The sequence below is a fragment of the Rhinopithecus bieti genome, unplaced genomic scaffold (assembly GCF_001698545.2).
Source record: "Rhinopithecus bieti isolate Rb0 unplaced genomic scaffold, ASM169854v2 scaffold_71, whole genome shotgun sequence".
Classification (NCBI taxonomy): domain Eukaryota; kingdom Metazoa; phylum Chordata; class Mammalia; order Primates; family Cercopithecidae; genus Rhinopithecus; species Rhinopithecus bieti.
The window spans coordinates 1,413,422-1,433,300 of record NW_016803101.1 but is presented as its reverse complement, the minus strand read 5'-3'; the positions used below and the strand labels follow the sequence as shown (position 1 = coordinate 1,433,300).

The following is a 19,879-nucleotide window of genomic DNA, read 5'->3' as shown; positions in this document are numbered from 1 at the left end:
TATTTATCCATTTAGGTTTTTTCCCTGGGGTATTTTGAAATACCCTTTGACACCATAAGCCTCTTTATGGTTTATTCACTTGGTATGGAATGGGGGAGAAAAAAGGAGCCAGTACATCTGGCACTATTCCTCTCAACACCCTGTACCCATCATGTGAATGGAAAGAACCCCAAACCTTCATTTTCAGAACTGTATCTCAGACTCTGGCTCCTGAAGAAAACCAGTGTGGTTCAGATGTGGGATGGGAAGAGTGGTTTGCATTGGCATCAGCCCTGCGGGTGCTTTGGGGCTGGAGCACACACAGCTGTGGGTTACAGATGCTTGCTCTCCGGTATTAATGTGGCCAACATGTGAAACCATGACACCCACAATACTACACAAAGGTCCACGCCTCTGATAGTTTCAGAAATAACTCCCTCTGAGGAAATTCTTCTTCTCGAAGGGCTGGAATACATTCTAGAATGGAAGGTCCTCTTTCAGAGGGGTAAAGCCAGGAAAGAGATGCCTTATAATGTTGGACAGAGCACAGGGTGTCTGTAGGCTTAGGAGCTTTAACCAAACATGGGGGGAGAAAAGTCTACTCTGAACCCTAGATTCATAAATTCAAAATTCTATGCTATGCATGTGGCGGAAAGCTGGTACACTCAAGTCATTGTGTAGTTTCTTTGGAGATGTCAAATGCAAACCATTATTGGTGGTTGTCATCTGGCCTGTCTCAGGGTGTGCTAGAAATTTTCCACCAATTTTATTTCCCTGAGCTGTCTCCAAGGATGGTAGAACCAGAGGAATCTGTACACAAGAGAAAAGAAATGAGCGTGGGGTTGGATGACGCTTTCTTTGTAATTTAATAACTAGGACTTTTTTCAGGGTGTGGGGATTTTGTCCTTTCTCACTCATGAGGCCCATGCTTCCTTCTGACAGTACACTTGAGAGAGCTGAGGTATTTCCACCCCCTATTCAGTTAGTGAGACAGTTTTCTCATTCAGGTACAATTTCCAGTGAAATAGTAGCTTATAAGTATCCAGAAGTTAGTTTATTGACTCTTATTGCACTTCTGAGCACCTAATAAATAATTTATTTGTCTGATGGATATGTGGCTACCTAACTATGGGGCATGAAATATGCACTGTTTTTCTAATATACTGTAGGGAGACCTGTTTATAAAGTATTTAGTATTGGTTTTATAATGCACTGTTGACAACAGGAGACCACGAAGCTCAAAGATCAATCTCATTTTGGCCCACAGTATTAATGCTGCTTTATAAAGCTCTATGACAGGTCACTTAGATAGTGGTCTTCACAGAAAGGACTCTGTTAGGAAGGCAGGCTGTAGGGGCTGCCAGTACAGTAGATGAATGTCTTTGTCTGTGTCCCTAAGGTGACTCTGGCGGTTACTGATGTTGGCCAGGTGATGGAACCCATCATTTCGCTGCTCTCTAGAGGGATTCGGGACTAGAAGTACTGAGTTCTGCTAATGCAGACCTCACTAATTGGGCAGAAAGCTGGTGTGACTTTGGACCACAATTGCAGTTCTGGAGACAGGAATCGGACAATAAGGAGTGGAACTTGGCTCTCTTCAGCTTTGTCTTATGTTTATTAATGAAGTGAAATTATTCCACATCTTTTATGCCTTTGTTCAAATCACATAGGTGACATAGCATAAAGTATTTGGATTTTTGTTGGCTTTGGGGAATTTCCTAGCCAGAAATAAATTCATAGACATTAGAACGCTACATACTAAACACTTTGAATTTGGGGAAACCTAAATAAAGACTAGTTTCATCCAAAATCAGTTCTCAGTGTTTTACTTTATTTTCTTCGTAAGAACTACACACTATGAGAATGCTGCATAATGACGATGATTTATAACATAGTATTACCCATCAAGGTATATGTGTTATTGTTGTTTTTTTTTTTTGAGACAGAGCCTCACTCTGTCACCCAGGCTGGAACGCAGTAGCGTGATCTCAGCTCACTGCAACCTCCACCTCCCGAGTTCAAGCGATTCTCGTACCTCAGCCTCCTGAGTAGCCGGAACTACAGGCATGTACTACCACTCCTGGCTAATTTTTGTATTTTCAGTAGAGATGGGGTTTCACCATGTTGGCCAGGCTGGTCTTGAACTCCTGACCTCAAGTGATCCACCTGCCTTGTCCTCCCAAAGTGCTGGGATTACAGGTGTGAGCCACTGCACCTGGAATGGTGTATGTTTCAGAGCAAGGTATTTTTCTCTTTGTGTCGAGAACTCCTTGCTGGTTCTAAGTATTTCACTTCCCAAACTGGGAACTCTGAGCTATACTTTCTTGGACCCAGTCAGCTTGTTTATTATTTCTCACGCTTTTGTGGGAACCCAGGCTGAGTTCTGCTATTTGCCATTTCTGTTACTCATTTCTTACTGATGCAGAGTTTCTTTTTTTTTTTTTTTGAGACAGAGTTTCGCTCTTGTTGCCCAGGCTAGAGAGCAATGGTGTGATCTTGGCTCACCGCAGCCTCCGCCTCCCGGGTTCAAGAGATTCTCCTGCCTCAGGCCCCTGAGTAGTTGGGATTACAGCCATGTGCTACCATACCCAGCTAATTTTGTGTTTTTAGTTGACACGGGGTTTCTCCATGTTGGTCAGGCTCGTCTCAAACTCCTGACCTCAGGTGATCCGCCCGCCTCGGCCTCCCAAAGTGCTGGGATTATAGCAGAGTTTCATTTTACCCTTTCCAGTTGGACCCAGCCTTTTCTTCCTTCTGGTACTCCTTGATTCCTTCCTATCAGGTCTCCCTCACCACATAGCCCCATCTTTACTTTTCTCATTTATTGAGCACCCTGTTAGACCGTGAATTAGCAAATAAAAATTCTGTCCCTTTTAAGAAGTGTACAATTTAGTGGAAGAGACTGGTAATAAACTGGTTTTCTAACGTGAGCAGTTTTAATATATGTATTTCTTAACCACAGATTTTTTTTTTTCTGTATCTCTTACCTTTGGTTTCTGAGGGAAAAAAAGAGTTTCTTTTTTCTCCCTCCAGGGGCACCCTTTTCATTTGTGCTCTTGATCATATTCTCTCCTCGGACCCTTTCATACCATTTTCCCTCTGGCTTAGATCTTCAATATCCTTTTCTCTGCTGGTTTCGTCCCCTTTGCCTGTGATAGTCTCTTTTTTCCCCGTAGTGAAAAACAAACTGCCAACTTATGAACACAACCTGTCCGAGCTCCTCTAACTTTTCAGACCACGTTTCTCTTACTTGTTTTCTTTGCAGAATTTCTCCAAAGAATATTTTATCTTTTCTGCCTCTTTGTCTTCACAATTTGCTTACTTCTTAACTCTTCTGCAATATGGATTCTGTATACCTATCAATCTACAAAGACATTCACTCTTATGGCACAAAGCCTAATAAAATATTTCAGCCACAAATATGCATAAAGAACAGTATGTTGAACACCCATTGACCCAAGTTTAGGAACTAATATGTACAAACACATCTGAAGACTAAGGTTACCATTTAAATTGTACTGTGTCACTCACTGTCAATCTCCCCATCCACCTTTCCCCATATTCCATCCTTAAGCACTATTCTGATTTAGGTATTTATTATTCCCATGCCTTTTGGTTTGTTCTTACTGTGTTTGCTTCTACTTACTATTTCACTTGGTTTTAACCATACCCTAAATATAAGTCTTGTTGTTTTAGATCATTTAAAACTCTCAAGCATCCTACCTTCTGTCAACTGTTTTCCCTTATCATGTGGAATGTGGGACAATCACAATGCTCCTGTTACCTCTGTTCCTTCTTTTTTTTCCCCTAATAACCATGGGTATCCCCTGAGATACTGACCTTGGCCACTTGTTTATCTCTTGGGTCAGGTCTGTGTAGATGGCTGCTGGATGTGGTAACTTCAGTGTCAGTCAGTTTTCTAACATTTCTAGTTGCCTGGTTATCTGCATGATCTGCTGATCCCCCATACTGAACTTGATACATATTCTCACAAAATAGTTCACCCCCCTTTCTGTTGATAATGCTACCATTTTCCTGTGCTCAGACTATTAGAACTGTAGTGTCATTGTTGACACTTCTCATTTGTTACAGTCATTCTGGTCCCCTTGATTTTATCTTTACAGTATCTTTTGTATCTTGTCCTTTTTGTTTTTCCAGCCCTGTTGCCAGTAATTTACCCAGATTATTGATTGATTGATTGAGATGGAGTTTTGCTCTTATTGCCCAGGCTGGAGTGCAATGGCACAATCTCTGCTCACTGTAACCTCTGCTTCTTGGGTTCAGCTGATTCTTCTGCCTCAGCCTCCCGAGTAGCTGGGACTACATGCATGCACCACTACACCTGGCTGATTTTTTTTGGTATTTTTAGTAGAGATGGGGTTTCACCATTTTGGCCAGGATGGTCTTGAACTCCTGACCTCAGGTGATCTGCCCGCCTTGGCCTTCCACAGTTTGGGATTACAGGCATGAGCCACCGTGCCCAGCCTATTTTAATGTCTTCCTAACTGGACCCCACTTTTGTCTTTTCACACTTCAGTCCATCTGTCATACTGTTGCCAGATAAATCTTCTTGGAGTAAAATAATGATCAGACGTTACTGCTGTTGAGAAGCTTTTAGTAGTTTGGACTGTTGGTGGATAATAGGCTAAATAGCAACTCTTTGTAGTGGAGTATAGGGCCCTTACTTTTATAATAGTTCCTATCAACCACTGCATCCATTTCATTCATTGTTCTTCTATGTACATCTTCCCTTATGTTCCAGTCAAACTGTATTACTTCTCTAGGAATATAATCCGGACGCTCAGTGCGAGAGCAAAACCTGCCTCGGCGTAGAAGCTTTTTTTTTTTTTTAAGCCACACTGGCTGGAAGAAATCTCTTAAGTTTCTGTGGAATTCTGCGCTCGTTTCATTTCCCATTCTGTTTTTGTTAAGGTTGCTTTGTTCATGGCTTATCTCTTGTACTAGATTGTAAACTTGTGAGCAAGGAATGTGTCTTAACTTTTGTGTTCTCTGCAGCTTCTTGTACTTGGCAAGGGAGTAGGGTAGGGGGGTGGGGAGGTGGTGATTAGTATTCCCTAACAGCAGTTAAAAGTGTCATATTAAGTGGAAGAAAAGGGAGTAAGAAATTGAGCTAGGCAGGCCAAAAGTGTATCCATTATCAATTAGCAAATTATTCAGTTATTCCCACTTTGTTACTTTAGTTCTCACCAAAGTTTATTTAGCGGTTGGCTACTATCAGCCTTAGAAACTATTAACTCTTTAAAACTGTGTTTAGGGCCAGGTGCCGTGGCTCACGCCTATAATCCCAGCACTTTGGGAGGCCAAGGTGGGCGGATCACGAGGTCATGAGATCGAGACCATCCTGGCTAACATGGTGAAAACCTGTCTCTATTAAAAATACAAAAAATTAGCTAGGTGTGGTGGCGGGCGCCTGTAGTCCCAGCTACTCGGGAGGCTGAGGCAGGAGAATGGCGTGACCCCGGGAAGCGGAGCTTGCAGTGAGCCGAGATCACGCCACTGCACTCCAGCCTGGGTGACAGAGCAAGACTCCGTCTCAAAAAAAAAATATATATATATATATGTTTAGTTCGTCATTGGTGTGTTATATTTGCAATTTCTTAAAAAGAAGTTTTGATGTACTCAGTGCTTTTAAGTAATACTATCTGGGCATATGTAATTTCCTTTCCCAATCTCTCAATAGGCACACCTTGGGCCTACTCCACCTCCACATAGCCTTAATTACAAATCAGAGGACAGGCTTAGTGAGCAAGACTGGCCAGCATATTTCAAGGTCCCATGTTGTGGGGTTGATACATCTCAAATTGAGGTATGTTGTGTTTTTTTTTTTCCCCTTTAAGTTACTTGGACACACTTGCATGCTTTGACTACCTAGTTAAGATATTTCTCTCACTTATTCTTTCTGCCACTCTTTTACTGTCTTTCATACTCATCCTCATTCTGTGAAACTCAGATATTTACTTGCTTCCTAACACTTCTTGCCCCTGAAGAAATCATGGAAAGTAGATTTAATGATGGTTATTTGAATGATTTGGAATGTGATAAAGTATCTGCCTTCTATTGTTTCTCTCCCCACCTGCACTTACTTCTCTTTTTCTTTTTCTGTTCTTTCTTTCATATTGTTCTAGGGCTAGTTTATTGTTTTGCTATTTTAATAGTAGTACTATATTAATAGTGTTAATAGTAAACTTGTAAAACTGAAGTTTAACATACTTACAGAAAAGTACACAAATAAAAGCGTACAGCCTGATAAATTTTACACAATGAATATACCCAGGACCACCAACTAGATGGAGATACATAACACTACCTGAGCCCCAAAAGTGTCCCTTAGCCCAGCCACAATTCTCCACCAAAGACAATCACTATGCAGATCTTCTAAGTGACCTGTTAAGTGTTCATATTTTTAACTTACCGTTAATAGGTTTCTGGCTTCTTTTGGGTTTCTTAATTTAGAAGACAATCTCTAAGTTCATGAACATTTGCTTTGTTTCAACATTTTTCGATTTAAATATATATGCATATAAATAGTCTCTATCAAGGCTAGTAGATTGCTTGAGGGTAGGAGTTCCCAGACTTGCCTGGGTAACATAGCAAGACCCCATCTTTAAAAAAAAAAAAAAAAAAAAAAAAAAGCTAGGTGTGGTGGCTGAGATGGGAGGGTTGCTTGAGGCCAGGAGTTTGAGGTTCCAGTGAGCTATGATTGTGCACTGCACTGTAGCCCCAACAGAGCAAGATCCTATCTCTTAAAAAATAATAGGCTGAGCTGGGCATGGTGGCTCACGTCTGTAATCCCAGCACTTTGGGAGGCTGAGGCAGGCGGATCACCTGAGGCTGGGAGTTTGAGACCAGTCTGACCAACATGGAGAAACCCTGTCTCTACTAAAAATACAAAATTAGCTGGGCATGGAGGCGCATACCTGTAATCCCAGCTACTCAGGAGACTGAGGCAGGAGAATTGCTTGAATCTGGGAGGCAAAGGTTGTGGTGAGCTGAGATCGTGCCATTGCACTCCAGCCTGGGCAACAAGAGTGAAACTCCATCTCAAAAAGAAAAAAAATGAATAGGTTGGGCCCAGTGGCTCACGCCTGTAATCTTAGCACTTTGGGAGGCTGAGGGAGGCGGATCATGAGGTCAGGAGTTCGAGACCAGCCTGACCAACATGGTGAAACCCCATCTCTACTAAAATACAAAAATTAGCCAGGCATGGTGGCGCACGCCTGTAATCCCAGCTACTGAGGAGGCCGAGGCAGGAGAATTGCTTGAACCTGGGAGGCGGAGGTTGTAGTGAGCCGAGATTGCACCACTGCACTCCAGCTTGGGTGATAAAGCAAGACTCTGTCTAAAAAAAAAATAATAATAATCAATAACAATAAAAAATAGTCTCTGGTTTTATAAACATTTTGTAAGGTACTGAGCTCTGCCTTGCAATATGATTTTATTTTTTCTTTCTTTCTTTTTTTTAAAAAAAACAGAATGGAGTGCAGTAGCACGATCTTGAGTCACTGCAAGCTCTGCCTCCCAGGTTCAAGTGATTTTCCTGCTTCAGCCTCCTGAGTAACTGGGATTACAGGCCTGTGCCACTGTGCCTGGCTAATTTTTGTATTTTTAGTAGAGGTGGGATTTCGCCATGTTGGCCAGACTGATCTTGAACTCCTGTTCTCAAGTGATCCACCTGCCTCAGCCTCCCGAAGTGCTGGGATTACAGGCGTGAGCCATCGCACCTGGCCTGCAACATGATTTTCCTAGATGTTGGTGAATCTCAATCTTCTTTTCTGACAGTAATTTTAACCATTATTATGACACCTTTACTGAGGCTGCAAGCTTCTTGGCCCACAGACTTTAGAAGGAAGTAAGTAAGGAAATTAACATTACCTTGGCTGGGCATGTTGGCTCATGCCTGTAATCTCAGCACTTTGGGAGGGCAAGGCGGGCAGATCACTTGAGGCCAGGAGTTCAAGACCAGCCTGGCTAAAATGGTGAAACCCCATCTCTACCAAAAATACAAAAATTAGCCGGGGGTGGTGGCATGTGCCTGTAATCCCAGCTACTTGGTAGGCTGAGGCAGGAGAATTGCTTGAACCCAGGAGGTGGAGCTTGCAGTGACCCCAGATCGTAGCACTGCACTCCAGCCTGGAAGACAGAGAGAGATCCTGTCTCAAAACAAAAACAAAAAACAAAGAAATTAACATTACCTTTGTGATTCTTGCAACTTTCATGTTCATGTTAAAGTAATTTCCCATTGTGTGTGCCCCTAGCCGTTTTTTTTGTTTGTTTGTTTTAAATTCATTTAAGTAAAGCCATCACTGGTTCTTTCCTTCTAGATGTTCTCATAAAACATTGAATATAGGTTTGATAAAAAGAAGCCACTGTTACTGTTTGGACTTGAGAGAAGATTAATAAAGTCACTCTTTCTTTTTTTAAACCAAAACAAGGTAGGTAAATTGTTTGACCTTTTGTAGGCACAAGATTCATGCTGACCTCAGCTGCTTTTATTATCTGCAAATATCTTGAGTCTAAGGATTCATCATTTCCCTAACATTTTGTAAACTATCTCATCTACCATACCCCACTCAAATCCTTTTATTTTAAAATTTTTGTAGTGCATCAAGGGATTATGGCTTTTGGATATTTCCTTGATGTGTTTCTATGAAACTGAGACCCTGATTAGGCTGTCAGCAGATACTGTATTACATTGATTGTTTTAGTTGGTAGAGACACACGTGTCAGCTAGACCAGTTTCTCCCTTTTGCTGAGAAGGGTGAAGCTTTTAGATAATATTTAGTTATGGGGGATGTTTGTGCCACTGTTTAAAGTGATTTGACCCTGGGTCCTCCTCCAACCTTACATTAGAAGGCCTATTTTACTCTCTTGTTCTAAGGGCATGTAATGAAGTCTTCAGTACACAAACTTTCTCCTTCCCTGTAGGTGAGTGGTTATTATTATTATTATTTTTTTTGTCACTGGCTCGGATATCATGTTCTTATGTGTAAACATTGGACCATATAGTACTCACAATACTTTGGCAAAAAGCAAACCAACTGAAAACTGAAGGCATGCCTTCGTGTCTTATTTGCAACTTGGACCATGATCTTGCCCCTTGAAATCTTCAGGCTGTTCTGATGAAGCCTCCTCTATCAGCTTTTTCTGATTGCCAGCCTGAAAAATCTTCTGAAAATCACAAGCTTTTTCTTTCCTTATTTGAATCTGTAATGACCCTTAAGTGCATTTTGAATTTGTTCATCTATAAACTGTTAATCCAAATTCATGTCCCAGGTTTTTAGGAGAATAAGCAATAGAATATAGGTGTTTCCAAAGAGGAAGACGTATAGAAGCAGATAGGTGTATAGTTCATTCATTCACAGATAGGCACTAGGTTAGATCCAGTAGTTGGCATGCATGCATCAACATGTTAATCGGAATTAAAGGCTGCTACATTTGGGCTTGGCTAGATCATCTATAAATTGAAACACAAAAGAGAATTGTTAACTAGGAAAGTAGTTGTCCAGGTTCCTTAAAGCTTAAATACAGGGATCCAACTAGTATTCTCCAAAATTTTTCATGAATATCAGACTTTACTGCTGTGGAGCATTTGTCTGTTGTAAGGGGAGTGTTTCATCTCTTATAAGTATGGTAATGAAAGGAAATTAGGAGCCAGTGGGACAGTGCAGGGACTTAGGTGTAAATGATGGGTGAATCTTTTTTTTTTTTTTAAGATGGAGTTTTCGCTCTTGTTGTCCAGGCTGGAGTGCAGTGGCGTGATCTTGGCTCACTGCAACTTCTACCTCCCAAGTTGCAGCGATTCTTTTGCCTCAGCCTCCTGAGTAGCTGGGATTACAGGTGCCTGCCACCACGCCTGACTAATGATAGGTGAATCTTAATTGTGAAGATGAGTACGTTTATGAGTAGAGATGGCTTCATATCAGAACTTTATCTTACAAGCTACTCTTTACTTTTCCGCCTTCCTACTCCATGCCAACAGAGTTAATGTAAGCATAGTAATGTTTCATCTTTGTGCGTGTAGTTTTCTTTTTTTGGGGTGGGAGGAGGTGAAGTTTTTACTGTCTTTTTTGGGGTGGGAGGAGGTGAAGTTTTTACTGTCTTTCCATCTATTTACATATGTGAGTCCAGGGAAAACAGGCAGCTTAAATTATGATATAATTTTTTACAAAGGGAAAACCTGAGTTGAAATTATTGTTTTACTTTATTCATTTCTTTACAGTGAGTCAAAAATTTTTTCCCCTTAACTTCACATAGAAAATGAAACTTTACACAATAAAGTAAGGATGGCAGGTTTCACAAGGGAAAAAGGTTGCTGTCAACTTCTTTCCTCAGGAATATGGAAATGTGGGTGGATTATCTGTTCAGAAGAGGTTTCCTTTATTACTTATTTTTCCTTTTTTCATTTAAGACATCTGTTAACATTTCACACAGCCCAACAGATGTTGGAAAGCAAGTCCCATACTTTGTTCTCAAGAAAATGACATTTCCTCAGTTGGTTCCCCACCTCTGTGACTGATTCCAGCCTGCTGCATAATTTGCATATATTAAGTTATATACCTTAATGCCATATGAATTTGTAACTTCAGCATTATTTTTATATGGTAAAGTCTGATTTGATTAGAAACTAGTTTACATGTTGCTCTAGAATTAAGAGAGGGCAAAACATTTTAAAACTCTTCTTCAAGAATGGCAACCTGGTTCCACATACAAGACTGGATAGCCAGTTTTTAACATTTTTTTTCTATAAAATAAATGAATTACAAAAGCTTGAGTTGTTTCGCCATAAGGAAGTGCTGATTGTCATGCGACGTGGAGCGTCATTTTTATTATTTTGGCAAGAACAGGGACAGTTTTGTCTTGACAAGCCATTAGATGAATACCAGCATGTGTCACATGAAAAACCACTGATCTTTAACCCAGCTCTGTACTTAACCAAGCCTTGAAAATGAATAGTGAATAAAAGAAGAGCAAAGGCAGAGCACATTGCCGATTATAGAATCTGTTAACAGTTGCTGAAGTGAACCCAGGGAATTACAGGTATTGTTCTGTGAACCAGCAGAAGTTCTAGAGATGCTTATTAAATTATATACATAAACTACACATTTATTTTATATTTGTGCAGGATTTACATTGTTCGAGACAGAAAAAATAAAAATCCTAGAGTACTTTCTCAGTGCAGCAAATGTGTGCTTTTATCATAAAATCATATATATTTACATAGAACTCAATGAGGTTTTTTAGCCTGCAGTTATATAACTTATTTTAAGAAAGCAATGTGCTTTCAAAGAAATTAAGTAGAAAGAAGTAAACATATGCTATATACCCTTCCCCTCAAAGAAAACACCCAACAAACATACATGCAAAACAAAATTCTTTGCTCACTTGCGTTTTCATGTATTCATTGTGGCTAATTTTTTATACCAACGTGTGATTTTTTTTTTTTTTTAGAAAATGGAGGGGAAAACCCAAAACCCACCGTAATACTCAAGTACTAAAAAGATCAGTAACATTTTAAACAGTTGGTTGTGGGAATTATTGCTTACAGAGCTAACAAGAAAGAACACACTTTTTTACTCTGCTGGTGGAATTGCATTGTGCCTCCCTATAGTCTTGTTATCCCACACTAACTGAAATGCAAATTTTTTGTAACTAATTGGATCTCATTGAGGGTGCATGCACAGTGTGTAATTATATGCAAAAAGGTTTTAAAAAGTAAAATTTCCCTGCAATTACAACTTTTAATTACTATCCAAAACATGGCACCTATAGCACAGGTTTAGAATATATATGTCTGACTTTTTTACAGATTACTCAAAAACATGAGCTATGAAATGCTTAATAAGGTGTCAGCTCAAAAGTTACAGGGAAAATGTTTAATTACAGCAATCTATAAATTGAATTTTACTATAGTTATATGAAAATAAAGATTTCTTTTTAAGTTTAGGATTTAGTGTATTAGAGTATGAAAGGCATGTTATAGTGCATTCCTTTTCTTGGAAGATTTTAAATGTTAAAACATTGTCAACATCAGAAATCACTTTCAGAGCCATTGTGTTTTTTCCCTTCAGTTCTCCAATCTATTTTACCATTGTAAAATGCTTTTGAGTTTCTTACTTTGTGTAAGTATAGTTTTGCTTATGTGGTGTGATATGGGGGAGGTAGTCACATTCCCACAATGTCTTTAACTTGGATACAGTGAAACCTAGTTTGGTGGACTCCATAATCTCCATGGTCCATCTCTCACTATCAGTAAATGTGGGAAAGCCAACAGATGGCATTTAAGTACTTCTGATTCTTTAACCTGAAATACTCAGAATCAGCAGCAAAAAGCAATTATTGTGGAAGTAATACTTGTCTTCTTCCTCCTAGTTTTAAATAATTTTCATATAAATGATTCCAGAGAGTTATTCCATAATTGTCAGACTACGTAGCCAGTGGAAAAAAACTCAAAAGACGTATTTGTGCCTTGTAGGTGTATTTTTTTGTACCTGTACCTGTGTCTGTAAAACGATACAGGTGTCCCAGTTGTTAGATAGAAATTATCCTAACATCAAATATTCTACACAGTATGTTCTATGTGGAAGTTCAGATCATGTATCTTGGGGATTTATAGAGGGGTCAAATGTTCTTTTCAAATAGTTATGTTAAAATGAGTGTTAGAGAAACTTAAAATCTTATTTATTATTGAGTCTGGATTAATTGTCTCTTTTTGTAACAAAGCTTGTCCTCTTTGTAAACTTGTGTTACAAAGTAGTTAAGATTTTGTTTGAGCAAATCCATTTAGCAGGTGCACTACTGTATATTTGTTATGAAAAAAATATTTTTTAAACCTTAGAAAGATATCCTGCTGTTTTTAAGGCTTGTGTTGTGGCAATAACATGTTATATTGCAGACCTGTTTCAGCCAGGGCCACCTCAGTCCTTGATATCTGAAAGAGCTCAGTTTGCCTATTCTGGGTAGCATTTTGTCAGAAGACTGCTGGCTGGGCAGACTAGATTTGGATGTATTAGCTAGTCAGCCTAATAACCCTGTACAGACTGTATTGATTTTCTAGGAGAGAGTTTATGAACTAAATAAACTTGGGGTTGGTGTCTTAATAAACTGCTTCTCTCAGTCTGTCACATTTAGTTACGGAGCTGTGCAGTTTAGGGGGAAAAAAGGCTAATTCTGTTACAGATTGTTCACAGCAGGGTCTCCAAATTAGCCCTTTGTTTTGTAATGCCACCTTGCTTGGGCTCGCTTTGAGCACATTTCTCAGTTTTGCCCTAATGAGTTGCAACACTGATAATGTGGCTGATGATCTTTCATTGATTTCACTATCACTTGCTTGTCTGGTAATTGATCCGTTGCTGAGCCTCTAGTTAATTATATCGGCTTTGACATGGCCCAGTCCACGGGGAATTTCAAGTCTTGCAGAATAACAGTTTTAATAAAAGAGTCTATTACTGCAGGTGCTTGCTGCTGCATGCCAGTTGATTTTTGTGTTGTTAGTGTGTGTGTAGGGTTGTGAGTAGGATACCTGGGAAAGAAGAGGACTGCAGGACGGATAGAAAAAAGGGGTGGGGCTAGAAAAGAGGAAGAGGGCGTGAAGGAGGGGGGAAAGAGACAAGGAGAGGGCGAGTGAGAGGCAAGAGAGAACACACAGGCAAAAAAACACACAGGCAAAGTGATACAACAGAGCCTGAGTGGAAGGAGGAGGAAGCTTGCTATTGACATTGTCCTTAAGCCTCCCACAAATAACAGCCATTAGTGGGAAGGTCAGGAGCTGAGCAGGCAGCTTGACTGAGGCACTGAGTGCCACTTCAGAAATCAAGAGGCTAGCAAATTTTAGAGGGAGTTTAAGTGGGTAATAGCTAGCAGTAAAGGTACAGTCACTGTTGACAATTGACTTGTAGGGGCTTTTCCTGCCCTCCCCCCAGCAAGAATATTTTTATTGACCACAGGTGGACTTAATATATTTTAAGGCAACAATTCTTTGGGTTCTTGTTTGTTTCCGCTCAGATATTGAATTTGCTTCTTTTGAGACTTTTTTGTGCTTAATGGTGGTGAACTGGAGGGAAGTTTAACAGAAAAGCTTTCAGGAGATGTGGGTTCTAGAGGGGAAGGCACATTTGTGTCAACATAGTGTACGTTTTCTCATCTTTTCTCATTGTCCACTAATGACACAGAGCTGCCATTGAAGCTCTTTCCTGTTTCTTTTATTGTTTCAGAGAGTAAGGTTTATTGTTATTCTTGAGTTAAGAAGGAGCAAGGAGAGTGGTACATTTGTCCTCGATACTTGTAGGTGGTTGAAGATTAATGTTCCTTACATTTTAAGTTTAGGAAGGATGGCTTTTTCCTGCTGACTACTTTTATGAGATGGCATGAATTTAGCTTTCCATTTTGAAGTTACTGTTTATGTACAGTGCGTTTTGTTCAGTGCTGCTTTTCAATAAATAAGGCAGACAAATACTATCTAATAAATAGGTGAATAGTTTTAAGACTTGTTTAATTAAAAATACGACATGTTATCAAGGGCGTATTTCATCAGGCAGGAAAACGTTATAGAATTTTCCACAGAGATCTTGAATAAAAAATGGAGTTTTATATTCACTACTTTTGCCTGAAATGGGACAGGCTTTTTTTGTTTATCTTTTCTTTTCTTATGATTTGAAAGGATATTGCAGATGCTTCATCTAGGAACTTTAACAATGGATTTTTTTCTACTTTTGAGCTTTAAGAAAAGGTATACTTTTTTCCTTTGCCATTCAGTTTCTCATTAACATCCAGTTTAGTAATTAATAGCCTCAGGTACTAGATATTAAATAGTATATGTTTATATTTGGCAGATGTTTATTGTGCATCTTATATGTTATAAAAACTGCTAGGCTTATTTACTTACTCTTCAGAGTATAAGGTCACATCTCTATGTATGTTATTTCGGAGTTTCTATATGGTTATAAATAGCCCAGCACATACGATACGACTTTCAGGAGCTAACATTTAGACTATAACTGAGCCAACTTTACATTCTCTTACAGCTGAATATTTTACTTTCTTCAGTGTAATTAAAAAAATATTTACGTATCACAGTTTTACAAATGTTAAAGCAAAGACTGGTGTCAGATATTATGTGTTATATCGGAAAGCATTGTTGAGAAAAATTCCCGGGGAAGGGCCCTAGCTTCTCCTCGCCCTGTGCACCGTGATTGTGGTGCTGCCTGGAGTGTGCATAAGTGTGTATCTATCTGTATATCTGGAGAGGGGTTAGTGCAGGGTGTCATTTGGTGCCTGACAGTGGAACAGTGCAGTTGACTCTTAGCTCTGCTATCCAATGACATGCAGTGGCTGAGAGTTTGAAGCTGATGGTTGGGTCTCCAGTGCTGCCTGCACACCTGACAGGCAGCTGTTAAACTGAGCAAAGGCAAGCTTGGGGAGTCACAATCTATGCATAAATGATAGGGATATCTGTGCAGAAGGTGCGAAAGAAGCTCTGACCCCCTCCCTCCCCCAAATCTCCCCCTTCCCAAATGAAATGCACAGTTCAGCCAGCTTCTTAACTACACTACACTCCTGCTACTGGCTGCCAAGAGGCTCAAAAAATCCACCTTCACTTTTCAGTCAGAAGAGGCAGAAGTGGATGTGAGAGAAAGAGAGACACAGAGAGACAGAGAGCCAAGGAGGGCAAGAGACTTGACTTTAAGAGACTCCTGTACTGACAACTCCATGCAGTTCGGAACCAGAGCGACTGCGGCTGAACCAGGGTTCATGGGGACATGGCAAAACGCTGATACTAACCTCTTATTCAGAATGTCCCAACAGGTAAGTTTCTTTCTTTCTTTCTTTCTTTTTTTTTTTTTTTTTAAAGAAACCTTGAATTGTTATGGGCACTTTTGTTTCTGGTGTTTTTCTTTCTAAATATTTTTTAAAATGTGGTCACTTCCTAGTTAGGCTCTGTTTTGTCATAACTGTGTTACTGGAATGTGCAGGGTTACTTCATGGTTTCCCTAAGGGCGTCTTAAAAGAAAAAGGGGAAAGGATACTGAAGTAAAAGAAAGCAGAGACATTTTTGAAAAGTTTCACAGTACAGCCTGGGTCAGGGGAAGACTTAATTTATTTCTTTGTTTTCTGTTAAGAATGAAAAAAGCCACCACCTAACAAATGTATCTTTCTATCAATATGAATCACTTCGTCCAAAGCGTCTGCTCTGTCGGAGTAGGTTCTGCAACCTAAAAAACAATAATAAAATCTAGGGACCCCTCACAACAGCCCTACTGACTTCATGTGGCTGGAGGCACCTTCGTTCAGACCTGAGAAGAGAGAGGAGGCTGTGCAGGCTTGGCTGCCAGCGCCGAGGGTTGCTGGAGGAGTCGGCGTGCGTGGCGGGCTGTGCTGCTCGGTCCTTGCTCCTCGCTCCTCCGCTCCGCTCCTCCTCACCAGCCAGCCCTCTGCGCCCGCCCTTGCGTTCCCTTCACCGGCTCCGGTCCGCTCTCCCGCCCGCCCGCCCGCTCGCTGGCGCACTCACTCGGGCGCAGCCTCGGCGTCTTCCCCAGAGCCGCTCCTCCGTCCCGGCCGCGCTGGAGGCGTTCGGCTTGCTGGCTCTGCTGGGAAAGCCGACGTGGTAGCGCGAGGCCATCGGTTACTGATAATTAATCACTGGAGCCGGCGGCTCGTACCATGCGCTCCGTGATACGCGCCCTGTGCGCCGGGCTTCTCTTGCACAATTGCTGGCTCCTTGGCTCCGCGGGGGAGCGAGGGTGAGAGGAAGCGAAGGGGACACAACCCAGAAACTTTCATCTTGGATTGTGCTCAAGTGAGGGAGGGAAGTTCCCTGGTGCCTCCCTCCTAGACACGTCTTGCTTTTCCAAAGCCTACACCAAACCCACACAAAGCAAGTTAGTGTGATATTATCCACACAGCACGAAAGTACTATTGACAAGTATACTTGGATTTTAAGTTGATGGTGGTTAAGAAATATTGTGCCACTGATGAGGAAAGAAATACTGCAACTGCTTTTTTTTTTAAAAAAAAAAAAAAAAACAAAACCCTTTGTTTGTACGAGTTCACGAAAATTAAATACTTTGACTTCGATATTTAAAGTTGTTGATAATTTAAAAAACCAATTTGTTAGGCTATAAACTGCTACAAGTTTAGAAATACATTTGCAAGAGATAATACCTACAACCAGGGTTTTGTAGCATTTAGCTAGAGAACAGTTTTAGCACACAATTCTAGATGGGATAAGTGCATTTGAATAAGGTGTATTTTGACATATCCTGTAGAGGGACCCTGATTACTGCTGATACAGTAAGCTGGGATTTAAATGCAATCAACATAAACCCAATAAGTAACTCTTCATGTGCAATTTCCCATTCTTTCAAGTGAAAAGTTCATTTCCACATAGAGATGCTCCTTGTCACTGCAGAGTGCTATGAGAGGTGTTTTCCGCGACGCATCCCTGCCTAGGTGGCTCTCTCATAGTTGGAATGCAGAATGTTTTCGCTAACCTTAGTACCAAATAACTTGTGCCTCACTTTTAAAATTAGATGTCACCTTCAGGGTTTTCCTTGAGTTAGTGGAGGCCGTGTGTGTGTGTGTGTGTGTGTGTGTGTGTGTGAAGGGAAGATTGGCTTAGGTCTCCCTCTAGCTAGAAAAGAGTTAATAAAACCAGATAGAGATAATGATCAATTGATAAATGGCTATTGAGCCACATAGATGGTGTTAGATTGCTTATTTGGCACTAGCCCATTTCCAAGTAGATTTGAATCTAAGGAGATTCTGTCATGGAAAACATTTTAGCTAAAAAACAAATAAAAGTAAATAATATAAATGATGGGTCAGAATTAGGAAAATTTATGATGTCTTTGATCCAGCTATCTGTGTGGATATTTTGTGTGTACCTGTGTGTGCATATTTGTGTAATTGTGAGCATAGGTGACTATATGGAGAGAATAGAAATGTAGGAAACTAATTTATGCTTAATTGATGCTATTAAAAGTATATACTATTATGCTATTTATGAAATAGAGTAGTACAACAAAGGGAGAGAAATCACAATTTTAAATATGTTTATTTTTTGGTTTTGATGTAGTTAGCAATCACTCCTACCCCCCCAACTCACCTTTTTCTGTCATGGTCACTAAATATTTGCTTCTTGTGCATTTTTGGAAAGCATGTAAGAGAGGATATGAGCTTACATGTTTTTTCTCTTCAAGATGACATTTTAGTTTGTATAAATATTACATAAACTTAGGTTCAAACTATGTAAGTGAAAGTATGTGTGTTGTTCATATTTAATGTTTGTTTTTCTTACCTATAATTCATCAGCAATGCTGATGTAGCCTGTGTGTGTGTGTGTGTGTGAGAGAGAGAGAGAGAGACTTACTGAAATTATATCTCTGATCTCTCTTGAAGCCAGCCATTTCAATGAATATTACTTTCAATATATACAGTTAAGGCAGCTTTTGTTACAGGTAAAAGTTTGTCGAATTTAATCAAATATGTAGAATTCTGTATATCTCATTTCTGAGGCATCATAAAGAGGTTTCTCTAGATTATGATAATTTTATTTCTAAGTAATATTTACTTAGCTTATGAAATGAATAAAATTTATTGGGTTATATTTCTTATAAAGTTTTCTTTAATAGTATAAAAACTAATATTTTCCTGATTATTTAGACATTCGAAAAGTCTTGACTAGTGGGGCTGCTATAAAAGCTTTCAAAACTGAGTTACAGATAATTTACCACCAGTACTTAACTACAGAAAAACTTGTGGGAAATGTCTCATGAATACTGAAATTTAATAATCTGGTTTTATGTGTTCTGTAAGTAAACTAGGAAATAAGGATACAAAAATCTGTCTTTTGTTTCATATGAACAAAGTTGGATCTGCTTAAATGTATATCTTTCATTCTGTCTAATAGTAACAAACATCATAGTCTGAAGCCAATTTAGATTTAGTGGCATTAAGTATGTGCCCCTAAAGTTCAAGTTAAGACTATTTGACTACAGTTTCCTGTGCCTGTACATTTTTTCTTCTATATTGAAGTATGATTTTCTCAAATTATTTCTATGTATATAGCTGAATATTTGAGAACCTTAAAGGGTATGACACTTGTGTAAAGGGAGTTCTTCTTTGGATCAGTTTGATCAGTGACAGGTGGAGAATGAACCTTATTTTGCCTAGTTTGGTTTCACAAGGTACTGTTAAAAGCAAAAAATAAGGCTTGCTTTTCGAAGTTTTTTTTTTTAAATCACACTTGAGGCAATTTTTCTATTTGTATAAATATTCTGTGCATTTGAGAGAATAGTAAATAAAAATTCTTGTAGCTATCTCAAGGGATGTAATAGTCCAGTCTATTTAAAAATCTTTTCAGAAAGGAAACCATACAGGTAAATAGCTATAGCCCACATTTAATGTGTTACTAGAGACATTTACCTTTTGTTATTGGTGAGGTATATTTAACCTATTTCAAATAAAATGTAGATCCCTTAATAAGGTCTTTTTTCATACTTGAATGAAATACTAAGTTAGAATTATAAATGACTCTGTGCATCATTATGTAGTAATTTAGGATTCACCCGATGATGTAACAAAATTAACAACATAATTTCATTGTGAAACTGTGTCTTATTAAAGAACAACTGTCTGACATTCTCTTACAGTTGCTTTATTTAACTTCATGCAAATATTATTAGTAGTGACATTTTTCTATTGTGCATTAGATTCTCTCATTAGCATGATGTGTTAGTTATCACCAGAGAAATCATTTTCTAGATAGGTGAGGGGCAAACCAAGAAAGCTAAAAATTAAATCAACGATTTACATTAATACCAGAGCGTCTGCTCACCAGAGATATGACAGAGTAAAAGCAAACTTTCTTACTAATATAAAAATC

The 19,879-nt window shown here is 39.4% G+C and overlaps 1 protein-coding gene across 1 annotated transcript in view; it reads left to right on the top strand.

Annotated features, from left to right (window-relative positions):
• The window catches only part of LOC108541016 (zinc finger protein basonuclin-2-like), a 447,341-nt gene that overhangs the window by 126,702 nt on the left and 300,760 nt on the right, over positions 1-19,879 (top strand). The window contains 2 exon segments of the mRNA XM_017890445.1: positions 5,681-5,806; positions 15,601-15,801. Of these exon segments, the coding sequence (XP_017745934.1) occupies positions 5,681-5,806; positions 15,601-15,801 (327 nt within the window).